Here is a 20746-nt window from a genome sequence, read left to right as displayed (position 1 = left end):
ATGGATGGGAAAACTGTAGGTTAAGATCTGTCTTAAAACAATCAATGCAGAAGACAGGCAGACTACCCTCCCCCTTCTATACAGCAATATAATCAGAATGTAATTGAATTGTAGGGCTGGAAGAAATGTCAAGTCATCCAATCCAGCGAGACCTGGACAGGCTGGAGAGTTGGGCAGGGAATAACGGGATGAAATATAACAAGGGAAAGTGTAGAGTCCTGCATCTGGGCAGGAACAACCCCAGGTTCCAGTATAGGTTGGGGAACGACCTGCTAGAGAACAGTGTAGGGGAGAGGGACCTGGGGGTCCTAGTGGACGACAGGATGACCATGTGTGCCCTTGTGGCCAAGAAGGCCAATGGCATCCTGGGGTGTATTAGAAGGGCGGTGGTTAGTAGGTCGAGAGAGGTCCTCCTTCCCCTCTACTCTGCCCTGGTGAGACCCCATCTGGAATATTGTGTTCAGTTCTGGGCCCCTCAGTTCAAGAAGGACAGGGAGCTGCTGGAGAGAGTCCAGCGCAGGGCAACGAAGATGATTAAGGGAGTGGAGCATCTCCCTTATGAGGAAAGACTGAGGGAGCTGGGTCTCTATAGTTTGGAGAAGAGGAGACTGAGGGGTGACCTTATAAGTGTCTATAAATATATAAAGGGGGAGTGGCACGAGGATGGAGCCAGGCTCTACTCAGTGGCAAACAATGATAGGACAAGGGGTAATGGGTGCAAACTGGAACACAAGAGGTTCCACTTAAACTTGAGAAGAAACTTCTTCTCGGTGAGGGTGACGGAACACTGGAACAGGCTGCCCAGGGAGGTTGTGGAGTCTCCTTCCCTGGAGACATTCAAAGCCCGCCTGGACACATTCCTGTGTAACGTTATCTAGGTGTTCCTGCTCTGGCAGGGGGATTGGACTAGATGATCTTTTGAGGTCCCTTCCAATCTCCAGCATACTGTGATACTGTGATAGGGCTGTGCAGGTGCCGCATACTGTGCATCATTCATTGCCTGTAATGTGGCTGGACGTGCAACAACCTCATCACCAAAATGCAGGAACAGGGAGGAATGATGTTCATGGGCCAGCCTTCCAGCTGAGGAGTGCTCCATACCCAGCAAAACAAAATAACCATCTATTGTGCCTTACAGAACACTGATGTTAATACAGCCCACAGTGGCAGTTTCCTTTTTTGCAGCCACATTATCCATCCATTCATATTCCTGTGTGATCCACCCCAACTGCCAGATGCTTTTCTGCAGCGCTATAAGCTTAATTATTCCCTGCTTGTACTCATGCTTTTCATTTTCTCTCCTTTGTCTGTGCTGAATTTCATCTTACTGATATTACACTGAGTTTTAGTCTTATCCTCAGAAGTGCTTGCCTTGAGTTATTCACAAACTTTACAGAACCATTGCCCAATTCATCATTCAAGTAATTCATGAAAATAACAAGTAGTTCCAAACAGGGACTCAGCTCAGGAGGTAAACTTGCAGGATTCCTGTTACCTCCCAGTTTAACAATTGCCATTTTCAATGACTGAGTTTAGTTGTGCGCATGATCTCTAGTAATTCCTTCTGGACTATATTTCCCTAACCTGCTACTCAGAATGTCCCCCAAATCAAGATGCAATACAATTATTGATATCAATCTCATGAAGGAAGGAAATATGATTGATTTGATTTGCTGTTGATGCATGTACATTGGCTGCATCTTAGGGCCTTTTTATCCTCTCAGTTATTATACTTGAGTTGTTTAACTGGTCCCTGGATCCCAGTGTTTTTCTGAATATTGAAATTAAGTTGCCTGGTGACAGCATGAAGTTGATGTCTTCTCTTTCCTTCTTTAAGTGTTATGTTTGACCCTCTCCACTCCCATGGGCTCTTGCTTACCCTCTTATAGACCTATAGCTGATGGATAGGTGCAGATGCACCACGAATCTGACACAGGTTTACCTTCTGGTTTATCCCCTGTTACCAGACTCTACACCCCAAGAACACCCAAGACTGGATGGCACAAGCCATGCTGCATGAGTCCTTGCTGAACCTGCTGCACAGGCTGGAACAAGTACAGCAAGCAATGGAAGGGAGTCCTTCATGCTCCAACATGTAAGACCACATGTCCCAGAGTGGAAGTTTCAAAGGCAGGTTTCATTTGTTACCTGAGATATGGGGATACAGTGGATGACAGTGAAGAAGAGCAACTCTTCACTGTTCCTACTTTCTCTTGTTATTACTGATTTTAGAGGACAGGCAAAACGTAGACTCAGGACCTGCGCTGTGCCACTTGTGACTGTACCCTGAAAATAAAACGCTTGAAGAAGTTTATACTTACATCAGAGGCTCCCAGGATTTAGGCTTAATGAAGATAGCGATGGGATAGAGTTGTGCAACTTGTAGTCGTTTGATAGCGTTTCCTGACACATCGAGTATACAGTGCTTGCCCTGTTGGAAACAGATGAGTACATTCTTAGTTTTGCAGAGTTTGCTGCAGATCAGCCAGAAGAAGAGAAGCAATTCTGCAACACAGTGCCCTGGAATGGGCCATTACTGGTACACCAAGGAAGGGGGACTGCAGGGCATGTGCTCGACTGCTCTGTGCTCTTCCCTTTGCTTTGGTGCTAATATAAGATATACATGGGAGATATTACTTTTACTGGGATGAACTTTGTTGGGGGGGGGGAGAGGATTTTCTTCAGAGATGAGAAAAAATAAGTTCATAAAAGTAGTAAGATGTCTAGGTTCTTAAGGCTGATTCAGTTCTTGTTTGTGTCAAAAACTCCCTGTTTCACCTGAGGCAAGTAATTTAATCTTTCTGTGCTTTGTCCTTTTGCCTCTGTGAAAGTGAGATGAGTTTATCTACCTGTCTCACAGGGGGAAGAGGAAAGCCTGTTCTGGCGCTTACTTGAGGGGCCGTGTTAGATCCCTGGATCCATGGCACTACATCCAAGCATAAAAAGTACCAAGGATGTTGTCATTTAAAGTCACAGACTCCAACTTATGAAGTCACTGTAAAGCCTATAAATATTAGGATGCTGTTTTGCAGCTATTTTACACTTTTGGCAGAAGAATCATGTCTGAGATACAATGTGGAAACAGAACATATATTTCACGGGCAATAAAACTAGGGTCAGCCTACCCTTTCTGCCACGAATCTCACAGACTGGACACTAGTTCCATATAAATTATCATTGTACTGCCCAGCTTCTATAAATTTGTGCTCTTGGATATCTTTTTCCATTTGTTCTCTTGAAATGACAAAATGATAATCTCTCCCATCCACTTCATAGTCACGCTTTGGCCGTGTGGTATCTGCATGAAACAAAAGACAGAAGATCAAGAAGACTGTAACAACATCTAATGCACAAAATGCAGTAGTTCAGGTTTGCTCATTGGCAATGCTGGGTCTACCCTAAATGGAGTGCCCCACATCTAGTGGCAGATCTTTGCCTACGACATATTGTTTTCAATGGAGTTATGACAATAAACCTGTCTTTTTGTTGTAATATCTTCTGGTGTTTACCTCTAATCAATAGCTACAGGCTAACATAAAAATAGGGCTTACCAGAATTCCACTCTTTTTCAGCAGGATCACACACATATCTCAAATGCATAATGCATTCCAGATTGTAAATCTAATCCGATTATAGTGATAAAATTAATCACAATCCCATCAATTCAATTTAGCCTTAATTATAAGCCTTAGTCTGATCTCATCTCTAGCAGTTTTAAGCTGGAGTATTTGCAGAGACAACAGTTTTAATTGAAATATGACTGCAATCAGGGCCTGAAATAAGCACTCAGTGAGCTCTAATGATCCAAGATAAAAACACTGCTTTCAGATTAGACAATCTAGATCTACCACCAATCACAAATCACTCCAGATTTTTATTGGTGAATGCTATGTAATTCAGTTGAAACATTTTACCAATATTTCAAACTTTTATCTTAAGAAACCACAGATTAATTGATTATAAACTGAATAAATGGCTGGAAGGCTCCTTGTTTTAAAATTGCCATAGCTTTTGGGACATGAGAAATTCTTTACAGCCTTTCAGAATCTTTATTTATTTGATCCTTTCCCCTTTTTCTTTCTGATGGACAAATGGCTTTTGAGAAACTTAGCTACATATAGTTCACAGATGCTAATTTCACAGCAATTTACTTAATGCATGGAACCAAGCTCACTCAGCTAGGGAACTAGGAGCAAAATCATACTTACGTGGTACACACGACCCAAACTTATCAGGGAATTCAGATATCAAATCATCGTTGATCCGATCTTTCATAGGACCCAGGATAATCACCGGCCTGGTGTAATTGACTGAGCAACAAAAAGAAAGGCACATTTTGATGATCTTACTGGCAATAACAGTAAACCTTCCCAGAGATGCACTAACCACAGTTGTTGCTTTTAAGTATGAAGTGAAAACTTAGGGGTACGTTTTACTGATGAATAATTGATTTATTGACATGGATAAGGAAAATGGAATGAGTACTAGTCATTCCGCAGAGCTCTGTGATGGTCCATGCACGTGTAGAGAAATAACTACGTGGAAGTATTTGTATTTGCTATTGCGCAACAAAATCACACCCAAATGCTTGCAGATGGACTCCCTCAGGAGGCATGGAAAGGACAGTGTAGGATTTTTTTCTCCCCAGTTATATGAGTTCATCCCCTATTAAATCAGGTGGATGCGCTCCCATTTTCAGTTGCCTTCCCCTAGATTCATCTACACCGGCTAAGGGCACATATCACATGAGAAAAAAAAATAAAGGCTTCCCGTTTAACAAAGTTGCAGTAAATGTAGAAAATCTGCATCAATATTTGGCAGACTAATGATCATACTTATTAGTAAGACTATTAGGAACCGGGGGCTAGCGAGGGAGACCCTTACCTTGTTTGTTTTCTATGCAATAGACCAAGTGGCCATAAAACGGGAGCCATAGAGAATCTAGGGCTGGCACAGCAAAGCTTACTGCTCTGCTGACCCCAAACTGTGGAATGAGTAACGTAAGGAACAGTGACAGAAAAGCAGATGAAACTTACTTTCCTGTCTTGTGACAGGTTCATAAGAAAGGATGAGGTCTTCTTGGCCTCCTGATGAGAGAAGAAAGAAGAGATTGAAGCTGACAAACAGCACACCAAGTACAAAAGCTTGATAAAATGCTTCACATAGAGACAGACCAGTTTTAACACTTCTCTGCTAATGCTCTCACCTGAACCATTCCAAAGTCCCTCATAATTTCAAGGTGTGGAGACCACTTTTTTCCTTCCCACCCTTCCCTGCTGCATGTTTCAATTGTTTTTGCTGAAATTGGGCTTTTTCAGTGATGGGCAGTAAGGCTTCATTTCCTGATTTTATAGCAAGGCTGTTTGCAAGGATAGTGCACAAATTCAAGATGCAATTCTCTTGCGTGTCCAATCGTTAGGGCACCCACAATATGCTGCTGCAGGGCAAACTTACAGACTACCGAAATTGGACAGTTTTGGTCCTCAGAATATACACATCTTGGCTGATCATCCTTCTGTGCATAACCTCCATAGTCTAGTTTATTCACAGCCTGACATCTAGCTATGAGCTATTTTCTGACCCTTATCCTTTCCCTGAACAGAAATCTCACAATGCTGTATCTTATGCACTTACCCACTCCTGTTAGGATGCTGCTTTTTCCTCATGGTGTCATTTAGGGAACTAAAGCAGAGAAATTTGCCATGAGAAACAACTGGCACTATATCTACCATGGCTCTGGTGCAGGTGTACAGCCCCACTGCATCATTCTTCTCCCCTCCATGGGAGTGCAGGAGGAGAGGGAGAAGGATTCTTCAACTTAATGCATGAATAATCCCTGAGCATTTCTCTTTCTGGGTCACTGTCACATACTTGTTACCACAAAAGAGCTCCGGTTCTAAATATGACATAGGCTTAGCAACGTTTGAGATTGTGATTTTATTTTTACTCGCTTCAGGGTTTGTCTATGAGAAGATCCACAGAGGGATTCTGCAACTAATTTAGATACTACAGAAGAAACAATGTCATAAGGCATACCAGAGCTTTATAGAATAGACAGAGTTGCCTTCATTTCATCTGTTTGCATGCACACGAACCTCAGTTACATTATCTGGAGGCTGCTGCTAAACTAAAGCATGCACATACAGGGGAAAAGTGCTACCTGGTGCCTGATGGATGACATAGGTAGGATTTAGAGGGGGGTACACCTCACCCTGAAGTAGTCTGACTGCTGTCTGAGACATGCTTGAGGCTCCACTAACTGTGTTAACAAGATTTGTATGGGATGCAATGCTTAGCTTCCAAGAAGGTACACGATTTTTGTGGTTTAGTCTTAAGATGACTACCGCCTCATATGATGATAGATAGTTTTTGCGATATATTATGTAGACAGCTGTGGTAAATGTGCAAGAAAGCTTGAAAGCTTTTTCAAGTAAAAAGAATGTAATTAAGGACAATGACAGAAAAAGCAAATAAAAACCTGTACTGATGTGTTAGGGAAGATGAGACCCAGCTAGTAATGGTGCTGAAGCATCATTTTTAATAAAAGGAAGAGATTTAGAAGCTTTTGATGATGAGGGAGCATAATATATGAGAAGTGTGGATAATGGATTTTCCTCTCTATTTGCAAATGTTTGATAATGACTTGCTTGACTTTGGCTTTTTGCAAATTTAGAACCCTAGAATTATTGTTACACAGGGTTTTATGCATCAGATGTGTTATGTTTCCTTAAGTTTCTCTGAACATTTTAGGGGTGATATAAAACTCAAGATGCTCCATTCCCCTGGAGATGAAAAGATTCACTTTCTGGGCTGGATGAGTATGTGCCTGCGCTGATTGCCCTCCATCCCTCATGAACCAAGACTGAGAATGTCAATCTTAGGGTAGGAGATGAAGCCATCATGTACTGAGCATGTGAAGGGAAGCCTGTTTGTACAAATACATTTGTACAAAAACAATCTTAAACTTGAAAATACTCATTTGAATGGCATACAGATCTACAGACAGGGATTTCAGTTAATTTCAGAAACCTACATTGTGATTACTTTTGTCTAAACTAATCCATAGGTACCCTTTGGAGTCAATGGGTGCCAACAGATAGGCAAGTGCTTATTCTAAGACATGAGTCATCTGAGCTATTTTAGATGTCTACTTTGGGATGAGAGAGAGTGAAAAGGGTGTGTTTATCATCTCCATTGTCTCATAATGGCAATTAAACAGCAAGGTCAGATGCAGACATCTGCATTTGAACAGGAGAATCAGGGTAGGGGTTATGGAGACAAATGAGCCTGTTATTTCATGGAAGTCTTGTGAAACTGTGGCTATACCAATGGCAAAGAAAGTATCTCCAGCCCACTCAAACTGTCCTGAAGCTTAAGCCATTGGAGAGGGCTGCAGCAAGTAAGGAGAAGCTTTGAGGCTGTCATACACAGAACTTAAAGATAGACATCTTCCTGAGTCAAGGCTCTTCAGCACTGAGTTTCAGACTCAGCATGGAGTGTGAGTGTAGGGAAAGCTGCACCATTTCCACTGGTTTTATAAGGGCTCAGGAAAATCAAGTTCTCTGAATAAAATCCTTCCACTGTCCAGAGAAAATCCTCTAAGTCCTCAGAGGCTAATGCACATGTTAACTGTACCAGCCGGTATTCTTTAATGATCTCTACCCTGTCAGTGCTGCATGGTTCTTAAGTAGTCCATAAAGTATTAAGTATAATGAAGAGCTCTAAAGTCAATCAATAATTGGATTGCTATAAAGTTGCAACGGCTTTGAGGTGTGAGACACAGTGTGAAATTCAGCAGGACATGGGCTCTTATTTATCATTTAACTAAGCCTCATTAACTGCTTAATGAGCACAGGTTTCTTGGCTGGATCTGAAGTCAAAGAAGGCTTAGTTTTCTGTCATCATCATCTAGGTTTTGGGCTAATGTATGAATTACCTGATTGCAAGATGCTGGAGAAATCAGTTCATTGGGTTTTCATCTGCACAGACTGCACTGGACAGTCAATATCTGAGCCTCTATTTGGCTCAAAATCCCTTTCCTGGACCTCTATTTATGTAAGTAAACCCACAATTTTTTGAAATATGCTGATAGTTATGAAAGGCTGGAAATCCAATATGTAAAAAGATCACCAGGAGTCTGAGAATGAACTTAAGACTGAAAGTGCTCTGTCGGCACTGTCTTTATAAGATCAATATAGCTTGTGAGGGCATAATATGAGACTTCAATACCTGTGCCAGTTTGAGTGTGCCTGAATAATATATTAATCCTCAGGGAGTATAAGAGCCAATGTGGGTCTTAATTAATCAGTGGCCTAACATAATAATCAGATGCCTTTAACCTTGTTCTGAGTCTTCAAATCTCATTTCAAGAGTGACTTGCTGACAGAGGGTAAAAGATTTTGTTTCTAAACATTCCCCTTATTTTTCACTTTTAGTCATGCATTGTCTCTAGGTAATAGATACAATCACAACCAGTTATGCATTTAGGCTAAACAGATGTGGTGACGTGTGCGTAATTTTGATGACAGCGGTAAAAACCTCTACTGAACTACGTGTGAGAGCGTTACAACACATACGCAGTAGAGACACTTGAAAGTCATGGCCATTATGGAAATCATGTCTTGCAAAATAAAACTGATGCGTCCATGGTAAAAAATAAATATGTTCTTAGAAGCTTGTTTTGAAAAAGAAATCAGAACATTTTAAGTTACAGAGCTCAAAATAAACTTTCAATCACGTTTTGATGAGCTGGGTCAGGGACAAGTCAAAGTTAGCTGTGTGCATCCTTATAACGCAAAAAGTAACTTTCTGCTAGACCAGGACTTTATATACCACTGCAAACTTGGTTTTACTGCAGAGAACAAGTACGAATCAACTAACAACATTACAGCCTTCATGTCAGCATGGCTGGTGTGATGCAGCAGCAGCTGTGTGGCAGCTCAGCCCCTTCTAGGTCAGGCCAGCACTGGTTTCTGGCTCAAAAATCCTTTCAATCTTTTTATAAAGGACCAGATTCTGCTGTCAAATGTGTTTGTGGTTCCCATGTTAATGGATCTGAAGGTTGTCTCTTGGGATAAAGAAAATCCCACTATTGGCTCCAGCTCTTTTGCTCATTATAAACCCAGTGTTGAGAGTGCTGGCAGAAGAAACCAGGTTTACTATCTGCAACAGCCTTGTTGCTAAGAAGTGGTAAAATAATTTTCTCTTGAGCCCACACAGGAGGACTTTCAGTTATATTTTTATTATATTTTGAAATAAAGAGTATTTGATTTCTGTCAAGAAGTTGATTTTCTAACCCCTAAGCCCAAGACATGAGCAATACTTCAGCCAAATACTCAGTTATTTAAGCAATATATTCTTCTGAATAAATATGAATGCATCAGAATATCTCCTAGAAAAAGCCCAGTCAATTTGTGACTCCTCTGTTAATCACTGTCCAGGGCACAGCCTGTACAGCTCTCAGGAGCCTTCAGCATCAGTTTGTGCAGTTGTACCCCTGGTTTGGAATGGTTCTAGGCATGATCAAGTAGTGCAGGTTTCAACACTAGCTACTTTCCATCATGAGAAGCAAAAGTTAGAGAAACATGTTAAAGCAATTGCCAGAGACCCACTAGAAGAAATGCAGGACACTTCACTCTGAACTCCATCTGCTCTGTTTTTATACGGACAAATATGAACATCTGCAGGGGAACACATGGCACTTGTCAGTGATTTCTTATCTGCACACTTTTCTTTGTGCAGGCCAAGGTTTCAAGGATAGTAGAATCATGGAAGCATAGAATCATTTAGGTTGGAAAAGACCCTTAACTTCATTGTGCCCAACCATAAACCTAACACTGCCAAGTCCCACTGAACTGTGTCCCTAAGTGCCACATCTACACATCTTTTAAATACCTCAAGGAATGGTGACTCCAGCACTTGCCTGGGCAGCCTGTTCCAGTGGTCAACAACCCTTTCAGTGGAGAATTTTTTCCTAATATCCAATCTTAACCTCCCCTGGTGCAGCTTGAGGCCGTTTCCTCTTGTCCCCATCACTTGTTACTTGGGAGAAGAGACCGACCCCACCTCACTCCATCCTCCTGCCAGGCAGTTGTAGAGAGCAACAAGGTCCCCCCTGAGCCTTATCTTCTCCAGATTAAACCCCCCAGGTCCCTCAGCTGTTCCCCATCACTCTTGTGCTCCAGGCCCTGCACCAGCTCCATTGCCCTTCCCTGGCCCTGCTCCAGCACCTCAATGTCTCTCTTGTAGTGGGCCCAGAACTGAGCACAGGATTCGAGGTGCAGCCTCACCAGTGCCCAGTACAGGGTACAGGATGATCACTGCCCTGGTCCTGCTAAGCACACTATTGCTGACACAGGCCAGGATGCCATTGGCTACCCGGGTACAAGCTGCTCATGTTCAGCTGCTGTTGACCAACAACCCCAGGTCCTTCTCCAACCATCACCTTTCCAGCCACTCTTCCACAGTTGCCCACAATTCAGAAAGAAGTGAGGCAGGCAACCCCTTTACTCCTGCTGGGGAAATAGAGGAGAAAAGTGGCACTGGGACAGGGCACAATCCCATTCAAAACCCTTGAGGTCTCCAGCAGTTTTCAATTTGCTCCCCATGAATTTTTCAGCTTCATTTGGTTTTCCCCTCTTAGTATGCCCCATTTTGTAAGTGGGCTGAGGGCTAGATGAGACTGCAAGTCAACACCTATGGTGTCCTTGTAAAATAACCTGTAGTGCCTCATGTTGTACACACAAATTCTCCTCTAAGTGGCACCACATCACCCTGAAGAACAGCTTTGCAGCATGGCTGGTTCCAAATAGAGTTAAAACAAAGTTGGTTCTGTGGCAATGTCTGATGCTGGACCCTGTTCCTAGCTATGCAGCTGCAAACAAGACAAGCAGAAATAGTAACTGCATGCTGTCTTAATCCTACCAGGAATGAGCTTTACCTTGAGCACCTTTTGTTTTTTCCCTTTCATACATAAGAAATAAATTAGAAGGCAGTGAGGAATAAGCCTTTAAGAAATGTTCACAGACTAGGTCTGATAATTACTCTTCCCACATGGATATTGATAGGTTTCTGCTGTGCAGTGTCCTCTCTCAACAGTCTCACAAGGTCAGAACTGCAGTGAAATAAGACAGCTTCTTCATGACAGGTCTCATCTCTTTTGATGCCCTCACAATTTGTTAACTGCTCTCTCTGACCACTCAGTTTTTGTTCTCCTATTTCTCATTCTTCTCTGTTCCTGAGTTGTAACTCCTCTAGGGAAGATTTGCTGCTGTTAGTTGTGTGATGGGACATACTGTTGACATAGGGTAGTTACCCTAGGTCATGCCTTCAAATGTCATGTCAGCACACACCAGTGAATCCTTAGCAAATGGAATTAGGCCCTTTGGGCACTAAGTCCTGGATTTTAAAGCCACTCTTATTTAGCATAACCTGATTGCCTTCCTCTGCTGCTAAATGAGATAGCTCTTCCATAGGCACAGTAGGAAGCCCTGCCTGCATCTTCTCCACCAGACAAAAGTTGTTGGACATAGCAGTTGTGTGTGGCGATCCAGCCCATAGGATGTGAGCTGGATGCTGCTGGGGTGAGACAAGAGCTTGCCCAGATGGAAATCACTCTAGAAGGACAGTGCCTGCCATGGGTAGGTTTTACCCCAACACTACATTTCCTCCTAAGTATCTATGTTCCAGCTAATTTCTCCAAACCAATTCTATCCCCTTTTTGCACCTCAAAACATACACTTTTTTCAAGCTATTGCACAGCCAATGAAGAATTGGCTAGCTGGCCTGTCCTATGATGAAATTTGGGAACTACCTTTTGTTTGGCTGCATCCGGGCACCCCTGTGGAGTCTCCTGCTTGGGAGTCCATCAGGCATGGCATGCACTCAGACACCAGCCTAGATTTTCCTCTGGGCTTCTGCCCTGAGCTCACCCTGTAATAAACACACCCGGCAGAGATTTGACTCACACATTCCTTGGAAAACCTATTGACTCATTCCTGGTTGCAAAGTCAGTCTGGGGAAAGAGCATCTTACATTTCAAACACAGCACCCTCCTCCCCTCCTAAGTAAAGGATATATTAAAAGTAAAGCGGTTCAGAATTGGATCTTGGCAGTTCAAGAGCACCTACTGTTTTCTTGTGACTCTGGCAATTGCTTTCCAAGGAAACCTTTGTAATACAAGAGAATACATACTAATTTACCATTTCTGAATTGCATTAGATTAGCTGTTTTACTGAAACAAACCAGTGTTTATTGACAGAGCTCAACCGCTATGCACTCTACCAAGGCTAGTAAGTATGAGGTATGATAGCAATTATTACCTGAATGTATGTGGGTGCTTAGCACAAGTGCTGAGTGACTGGTGGAAAACTTGATTTGCTAAGCAAATGGCTTGAAAGAAATAAACAACTGGGTGATTTAGTAAGCAATCTATAATTTTAATGACCTTTTATTGCCTTTCCAGTCATGTATTTAAGGCCTTATTTTTCTGCTTTTCAACACTTTAAGAAAGATAGTTATATTGCTTAAATTTTGGGGTATTACTAATAGTTACTCAGAACAGGCAATCTTTCTCTTGGCTATATGATCAGATAGAGCCTGCAATTCAAACCAAATCAAGTTGCAGGGTTGTGACCTCCACTTACAGGGAATCGATGACATTCAGAGGCAGTGCCTAAAGGGTGAAAGTCTATCTTACCTTTTTCTGAAGACTTCAATATGCATTAGGAAATCTGTACTGCCAAAATGAAGGGCTCAGCAAAATTTCAGGGACTGTTTCCTAGCCCTCCATACAGGTATGCAGAATTGCAAGTAAAAACTGTGACCTTGTAAAGAGGATGCCTTTTGCAGATTTGACTACAACTGTGTAGCAATTTTAGTCTTTAAAAGATCATCAAGAAACTGCCTGCTCCCTGCTGAAATAAACTTCTTGTCACTAAACTAAATAATCTTGACTTTCATAGCGTATCCAAAGCCAGCTTTGGTTTTATGTCCCAGAATGCATTCCAAATAAAAACCTTCCTGCTCTTATAAAGGTTGCCAGTTTTCTTTTATAGCTTTGTACTCAAGATGCGGTCGTAAATTTGAATTCCAAGCCATTTGCTCCAACTGTCTTTTTAGCATTAACAAAACAGCAGCAAGGGGAGAAACCAAATAAAAGAAACAAAGAGAACAAGCAATGCAAAGTAAAAGGACTCTAATGAAAGCAGTAACTTACTGTAGCTACTTTCACTATCGCTGGCATTAGAAGAAACATGTTCTGCAAGAACAGTACAGCAAATTAAAGAACATAACCAAGCACCACAGAGCTGCAGAAACTTAAAAGAACTGCCACGGTCATGCAAAGGTAGCTGTGCAGAAGGGAAATCAAAACTGTGCAGTGACATCCCCTGAAAACTCTCAGAGAATTTACACAGGTAAAATGAAAGCTTTCTCTCTTGTGATAGAAAGAGTGATACGTGCCATGGCAAAGCCATGTATTTTCTTGATAAGACAGTTAAATACATCTCGGGTAACTTAATTTCAAAGTATATTATGGTCCACTTGAATCTCATGGATATCTTGAGTAATTTTATGAAACCTGAGTGTCTGCTCATATTATTCTGCGGTATCTCTAATATACATCATTCATGCATTGAAGCTATTCCTGCTAAACTTCTAACCTGTGTCCATCTTTAATCACTGTGCACTATCCTAAAGGGTTAACAAATTAATATGAAAATGGTTTCCTACCAAATATTGTCACTGTATCTGTTTTACCCTGTCCAAAATGAAAAAGACAAAGCCAATGACAAAACTAAGAAAATAAATGGAAGAAGAATCTTTCTTCAGGCATTGTCTAGCCTCAGGATTTGAGCTAGAGTATGAAAACCTTTGTGAGATGAGTCTGGATGGTTGAATAGGGATATAAGAACTATGACGATGGGTCAGAGTTGTGGTTTGGGAGGTCTGGTTGTCCTGTTTCTATTATCATATTATTTAAAGGAAGATGCAATCTATATCATGTGGAGCTGCTGTTCTAAAACTGTCAGCAGACTGTTTATGGTCAGTCAGACCATGCTGTATGGTCTCCAGGAGGTCTGCAGAATCACATTAAACAGTGGTTTTAATAGTGTTACTGGTAGAAATGCTGATTACTTTGCACCTGAAAGATCATTTGACAGCTGAAAACTCTTCAGTGGGTCTAGGACCCTTAGAAGTCAATGGCATAATGGATATGTATTTTGGAGTAATCCTGGGTTAATGAGAAAGGCACAGTGGTTAAATGGAGAATGGGTACAAATAAACCACCTCCTGAGAAAGACCAGGAGCCAAAATTGTTTCAATATTTGTCATTAAACCAGCGGGCAGATTAGGCAGTGCATGACCCACAGCACTAACCCACAACTGCTTCTAAACATTCCCAATGAAGGAAGGAGCTCTTCTAGCAAAAGCTAAGAATCCCCTGGGATGAACCCAGAGTAGACCCTGCAAGAATGCCATGAAGGATGACTATGTGAATAGTGCCAAGACCACTTCTTCCGTGCAAGGTGCTGTGTTTGCCACCCACATCAATGTAATGGCTCAGGGTTCACAGAGTGGGACTGATGGGGTTACTGGAGCAGCAGAAATGGAAGGGGATGCTCTCTGATAAAAATAGCCATGGAAAACTGATCTCAGGCTTAGTAAGAAGCTTTTAAAAATTAAACTATTTTGAAGAAAAGAGTATGCTGACTTTTGGACATTTCACATCAACTTAACAAGGGTTCTGTCAAACTAATATGCTATACGGGCCCTGAAGAACTTTATTAGACAAGAACAAATATCCTTCATAGTAAGAGCTGTCATTAAAAAGCGTATCTGTGTTGAATATTAGTGAAATTTGGATGGGCAGGAACGTCTAGAGACGTGGCAGTAATTGAGAGACAGAGGCAATATTAGCAGAGAAACGAGAGCCTCAGCAATTTGCAGATTTCAGTTCTCTCCTTTCAAATGGTGAATGTTATGGAGATTTGTCTTTGTAAGGACACAGATATTCAGGAGAGTTATCAGAAGTATTCTCTTTACAGGGAATGATCTGCATTTGTTGCTATTGAGCTGCCATGACACCTAAAGTAACAGCATGTTTAAAATTCAGGTGGCAGTGACATTTGCTGTCTATCACTGACAAAACTTGTCTGGCAGAACTATTCTTCATAAAAGAGATGAAGCTTTCATCTTTAAATTATCACCCACTGGGTGGCTTAAAGGTAAACCATTAAAATGTCCCCTCAACAAATCAGTCAGAAACAGAATAATCTTTAAAACTGTGTGCATGGATGTGCATTCCTGCAATTAAAAAGCACATATAAAACAGTAGGCAATGCAATGTTAGCATTCACACACATTTTGCTCCAATTATTTGGTGCTCAAGAAAAAGAATAAGAAAAGACGAAGAAGCAGCCAAACACATGCAAGAGGCATTTTGTTTAAATTATTCAGCTCTGGAGACAGAATATAATGTAGTTTGTTATATAGAAATCAGCTGCAAATATTTCACTCTATACAAGTTTTCTGGTCTAACTTTTGAGGAAGCAAAATTGTTTCTGGGTAATTATCTAACACGTTACTGAAATGCCAAGTCTTGAGACAGGATTGCTGCATCAGAAAAAGAAATGGATTAAGGTTGTATGACAGAGAATAGGTTGGTAATGGTGAAATGGATCCAAAATTAGCTTTGGTGAAAGCATGGTCTTCTCTAGCCTGCAAATGACTTCTTCCATTAATAACAAACACTAATCTAAAATCCAGCAAAGTAACAAACACTCCCATGCAAAAAGCTGAAAATGCATAAGCAACAGCAGAGACTGATTTTCTATTGATCTCCTCAGGATGTGATCAAGTTAAAATGTTTAGCTTTCTGTTTAGATGGAGAGGGAGGGGTTGTTGCTGGAAAGAACAGTCTAGGCAGCAAAACGAGTTCTAGGTATGCTGCTCTACAGAACTGCCATGATGGGAACAATAACATACTGTCAGAAACAAAAGGTGTTATTACAAAAGAAGTGGAAGTGTCTGCTCGATACACTGTATGTTATTTAATATTGTCATGCAGAACAAAATGATTGAAACATCTTTAATGCATTCACAGCTGGGTAACAAATAAAACTCTTTATCTTGTGCATGCTAGGAGTGGAGGGTCCTCAGAGAAGGAACAGAAGCCAAAACAAAACAAAACAAAAAGAGATTTACAGTGACCATTCCTGGGAACTTACTCAGAGTCTTTGTTCCATAACCGTCGTCACCTAATCCGGGGATGTCCTGCACGGAAGTCCCCAGAGAGAGCAATGAGAAAGGAAGAACAGCCGCAGAAGAGGAAGGAAGAAGTCAGTGGAGTTGAAATGGATACTACCATGACTGACCATGTTGATTGAGCAATCTGGATCCCTGCTTTTTCTTTCTGAAACAACTTTAGACCCATGCTCTATGGGAATGCAGCCAATGAAAGAGGCAGTGACCATCATACATGGCTTTTGGAGCTGTGAGGAAGAAGGAATAGCCAGATAAATAAAGTTCCAGAAACGATCCTCACATGATAAATTTAGGAGAGAATTATCATGGGAAAAAGTATTTGGCTTGGAGCTATGTTTTTAATAATGCTGGTTCTCTATACAATTTAAGCAAGCAGTAAATGACTGGGGAGGTAGACATTCCAAGATCTGATTTACTTCTTTAAGCTGTTAGCATGGTTGCTTCATTTAATTGTTAAACTTTCAGTGAAGCTGTCCATGGCATACAACTCGGTGAATGTCAAAGGCAAAACAGAGATTAGACCAGACCTTTTAAACAGTAATAATTTAGTATTGTGAAAGAAAGCATTATTTTGAGACAGTTCTTATCTGGGAATATTTAATCAGAGACAAATTTGGATTGTGACAGGTGCCACAGCAACTTTGAGAAGCCACATTTGATCTTCCAAAATTTAAGGTCACTGTTTTATTCCTCTGAAAATGATGTTTCCAGGGATGGAAGGACCAGCTGGATCCAAACTGCAGTCACACATTGGTCACAGTAGTAATACCTGTCCTGCCTGCCTACTACACGTATATGCCTAGATGTGTGGGATACTGGTATCATGCGTGTCACCCATTTTTTGTGCTGCTGCATGTGACATCGTCTCCAAGAGGTTACTTACGTTCTGGATCACTTGTTTCCTGCTCACTCTGCTCCTTGCTCTTGTAGAATGGGAATTTTCGTGAAAAGATGAAGTTCTTTTTACGCTTGTCATTGAATGACTGTGAAGGAGAAAAGGCATGGGGCAAAAACAGGGACGTCTAATTGTTGTCACACTCATGCTGACAAAACAACTAGTTTGTAAAAGTGGAGAGAACTGTAGTGACTCAAATCAGTCCAAACCAAGCAGCTGCAAAGAATCAGAGGTGGTTGTGGTGAGGTCTGCAGGTTGAAGGCAATGCCTCTGGAGACTGGATTGATTTGATTACAGAGGTCTCAAAGTACGACCTTAGTCTCCTCATTTGGAAACTATTGTGTTTGGCTTGTTCAGATGAAGGTCTACAGACGGCTCAGCATGCTTTCAGATCAAGCCACTCATCTTTAATCATAGCAGACTGTGCACAGGATTAATTAACTGGCTGAAAAAGCACAGGCTGTAAAGAGGAAAGTGGGTGCTTTTGATTTGCTTCTAGTAGCTACATGAATTCAGCCCTCTGCCAATTAAAATCAAACCTTTTTTTCTTGGTAACTGCTTCTGATTTCATAGTGTTTCATTTGGCCTCTTAATTGACAACTTCTTAAGTGTCTTTTAATGCTTTTTTCTTGCATAACTTTTAAAAACAACATTGTTTTACTTTATACACATATATTTATTCATTAGGTTCCTCTGGATATGCTTTTAGTTTTATGTGATTTAGAGATGGAATTCTGCTGATAAGCAGTATTTCAATGCACGTTGAGCAATATATATTGCATTAATTCTTCAAACGGGGAATTAATATGGAAGAAATTGTTTTTTTTTACATGATAAAACCTTTGACTTTACAGATAGCCACTAAGGCTCATGGTGCTATGTAATAGCAGGATATGCCTACTTGGGACATTTATTTTAGATGCTAAATGAGGAGTTAGGGTCCCTGTTATAGTCAACTGAGAGCTGTAGATAGTGCTTACACAAAGTGATCTATGCTCTCCTTCAAACAATGTCCTACACTGTTTCCTATACTGAACATATGTAATGCCCCGACACGACCTTACAAGCAATCACCTCCAAGAGAGCAGAGACCATCTTAACTCTTTTAAAGGACCAGTCTCATGTGTTTGTCATTGCTAAAGTGAAATAGAAGCAGTATTTGACTCCAATTTTGAGCTCCAAATTCAGAACATCGTTTATTTTCTTACATTTTGGAAGCACATATATGGAAGCATAAAATGTGGTTTAGAATATGTATTCCTGAAAGATATGAAGTTAGGTCCTGAAAGTCTCTATTAAACCAGTTGTCTACTTGTGTCACGAAAGTTTCATGCCACTTTTACATTTCAAGCATTTAAAAAGTTCAGTAACTGAAAAAGAAAAGGAACAAAAAAAATTGCACACATTGAAGAAATGATCCATGAAAATCTCTCAGAGTATGTGAACATTCAATGTGAAATTAATGTGGATGTCATGCACAAATAATCCAGACAGCATGCAATTTGAAAACAAAGCAAATATGAAAGAAAGCCAGAGAAAGAAATAAATGCACATGAAGGATTAAAGTAATCTATGGATGAAAAGAGGACTGACATGCACGTTACATCACTTTAATGACCTAAAGGATATAATTAAATTAAAATGTGTTTTCTGTGACCATTTCTTTTAGTTTTCCAAAGAAAGGAATGTAGCATGTCAACATTTCCCATTGTGAAAATGTTTATCAAGATTCATCTGAATTTGACATTGCAATACTATATCAATACACTTTAAAAGGAAAAAACTATATACAATAACACCTCAAAAAACAAAGGGATTTTAAAATGATAATAACTTCATTACCAAATGCCATTTCACTTTGGTATTAAAGAGACTCTTATCAAACTGATAAATACACATTCTGTGCTTCACAGAGATTATACAATAAATAACACTTATAAGTATTCTTTTCCATTCCCCCCCAACAGTCTAGAGCAAAAACTTCATAAAGTCCATTTTCACCAGAAAAGCATAATCTTATGCATGATTTAACAGTATATACCAAATTAAACTGATATATTGCAGTATTATAAAACCTTTTCTCCTTTTGCAATTTCTAGTACTGGATTGTCTTTTTAATAAGATATCATTCCACTCCATTTAGACAATCAAAATCTGGCAGTTCATAGCAGGTTACTATTATGTCCAACTCTGTCACTGCATTTACACTAGTAAAACTCCTTGTTCCTAAAATAAAGTGGACTTTTAGTTTATTAATAGGCATAAGCAAATGTTTATGCATGTGCTAACGTTTCTGTAGATTAATCAATGTGTATATTCATGTTAATGACCATATGCACTATCATAGTGTAATCAGAGGGTTTATATTTAACATAATAAAGAAACAGTAAAATATAAACCACTGAAATTGGTCTGATCTTGAAAGCTTCTAGAAATAATCAGTCCTTGGCATTAACTAAATGGGCTTACCAAGTGTTTATTTGCTTGTACATTAAATGCATGTTGCTTCCTAAGAACCAAAGTAAGGAGCCTTGATCTTGGTTTTGTATCCAATATAAATGTGATTAAACTCAGGCTAATGGTCTTTGCTTTAAGGATATGAAATCCTGCAGAGATACCCAGCAAAATGCTTCTTAGTGATACTGCAATATATATCTGCAATGTATATAATGAGATAAGAAGGCTGGCAAAGAGAGGAGAGGGAGACTCATACAGAACAAACCATGTTTTTATTTGGCACAGTGTTAATTCCAGATTTTGTTCTTTTGGTGGAGTGAAATAGCCATAGGATATATCATATAAACACAGACTCGTCTGGGTTGGGAGCTTAAAGCTCATCCAGTTCCAAACCCCTGCCACAAGCAGGGACGCCTTCCACTAGACCAGATTGTTCAAAGCCCCATCCAACCTGGCCAAATGAGAGAGAGGTATTTGCCTACGTCTCTCAGCCCAATGAAAAAGTTGCATGCAATTGGGATTGAAATTGTGATACCAAGCTTAGGCTTGATTCAACAGTCTTTATGAAGGCAGAGTTTCTGAAAACCAACAAAGAAGTGCCTGAAAATGGGTTCCTGTATAAGTCACCATTTCTTTGCCATGAATACTGTAAAACCCTGTAATGGCAAATAACTCGGGCATTTAGGTTGCAGTGAAAAACCTGTACAATAAATTACTTTTATACCTCATTGGCATCAGTTCACACAGACTACCCTTAACCTAGGAACTGACATTAGAAAGGACTTTGAATAGACAAGTGCCTAAGACTAAAAAGCAAATGAAATTTTCAAGTGCTGCTTGATAACTGGGCAGTGAGGGTCATTCTTCACAACATCTCAACTGTGACAAGAGAAAGAGTCTTTTCTCAGTAAAAAGGTGAGAAAAGCTTTCACTGATGTCCTGGCTTGAATCCTTGTTTGTTACTACTTAGGCATAGCCTGTCTTTTGAAGAAGCCAAGAAAAATATGTGATATGCACTCTTGTTTCCCCAAACATCCCCAGATGTCCCCAGTTATGTAAGTCTGGTTTACACATGGTTTCCACTTCCCTGGTTGTGACAGACATGAAGACACTGTGTGTTTCTTCTTC

At 40.5% G+C, this 20746-nt stretch overlaps 1 protein-coding gene across 37 annotated transcripts in view; it reads right to left on the bottom strand.

Moving 5' to 3' along the window:
- Nucleotides 1–20746, bottom strand: part of DLG2 (discs large MAGUK scaffold protein 2) — a 1003655-nt gene that overhangs the window by 8683 nt on the left and 974226 nt on the right. For 22 of the 37 annotated variants that reach the window (XM_062639108.1, XM_062639096.1, XM_062639094.1 and 19 more), the window contains 6 exons: nt 17150–17249; nt 13217–13258; nt 5037–5087; nt 4209–4310; nt 3126–3298; nt 2322–2431 (listed from right to left, as the gene is read on the bottom strand). In XM_062639108.1, coding sequence (XP_062495092.1) covers nt 2322–2431; nt 3126–3298; nt 4209–4310; nt 5037–5087; nt 13217–13258; nt 17150–17249 — 578 coding nt within the window. Of the gene's footprint in view, nt 1–2321; nt 2432–3125; nt 3299–4208; nt 4311–5036; nt 5088–13216; nt 13259–16229; nt 16276–17149; nt 17250–20746 lie in introns of all 37 variants that reach the window. The other 15 variants (XM_062639110.1, XM_062639102.1, XM_062639111.1 and 12 more) reach the window with 3 other exon arrangements.

The sequence above is a fragment of the Pezoporus occidentalis genome, unplaced genomic scaffold (genome assembly GCF_034315485.1).
Source record: "Pezoporus occidentalis ecotype Australia unplaced genomic scaffold, CSIRO_AGI_Poc_V1 ctg6, whole genome shotgun sequence".
In the NCBI taxonomy this organism is placed as follows: domain Eukaryota; kingdom Metazoa; phylum Chordata; class Aves; order Psittaciformes; family Psittacidae; genus Pezoporus; species Pezoporus occidentalis.
Note: the sequence above shows the minus strand (reverse complement) of the source record. Positions and strands in the feature narration are given on the sequence as shown.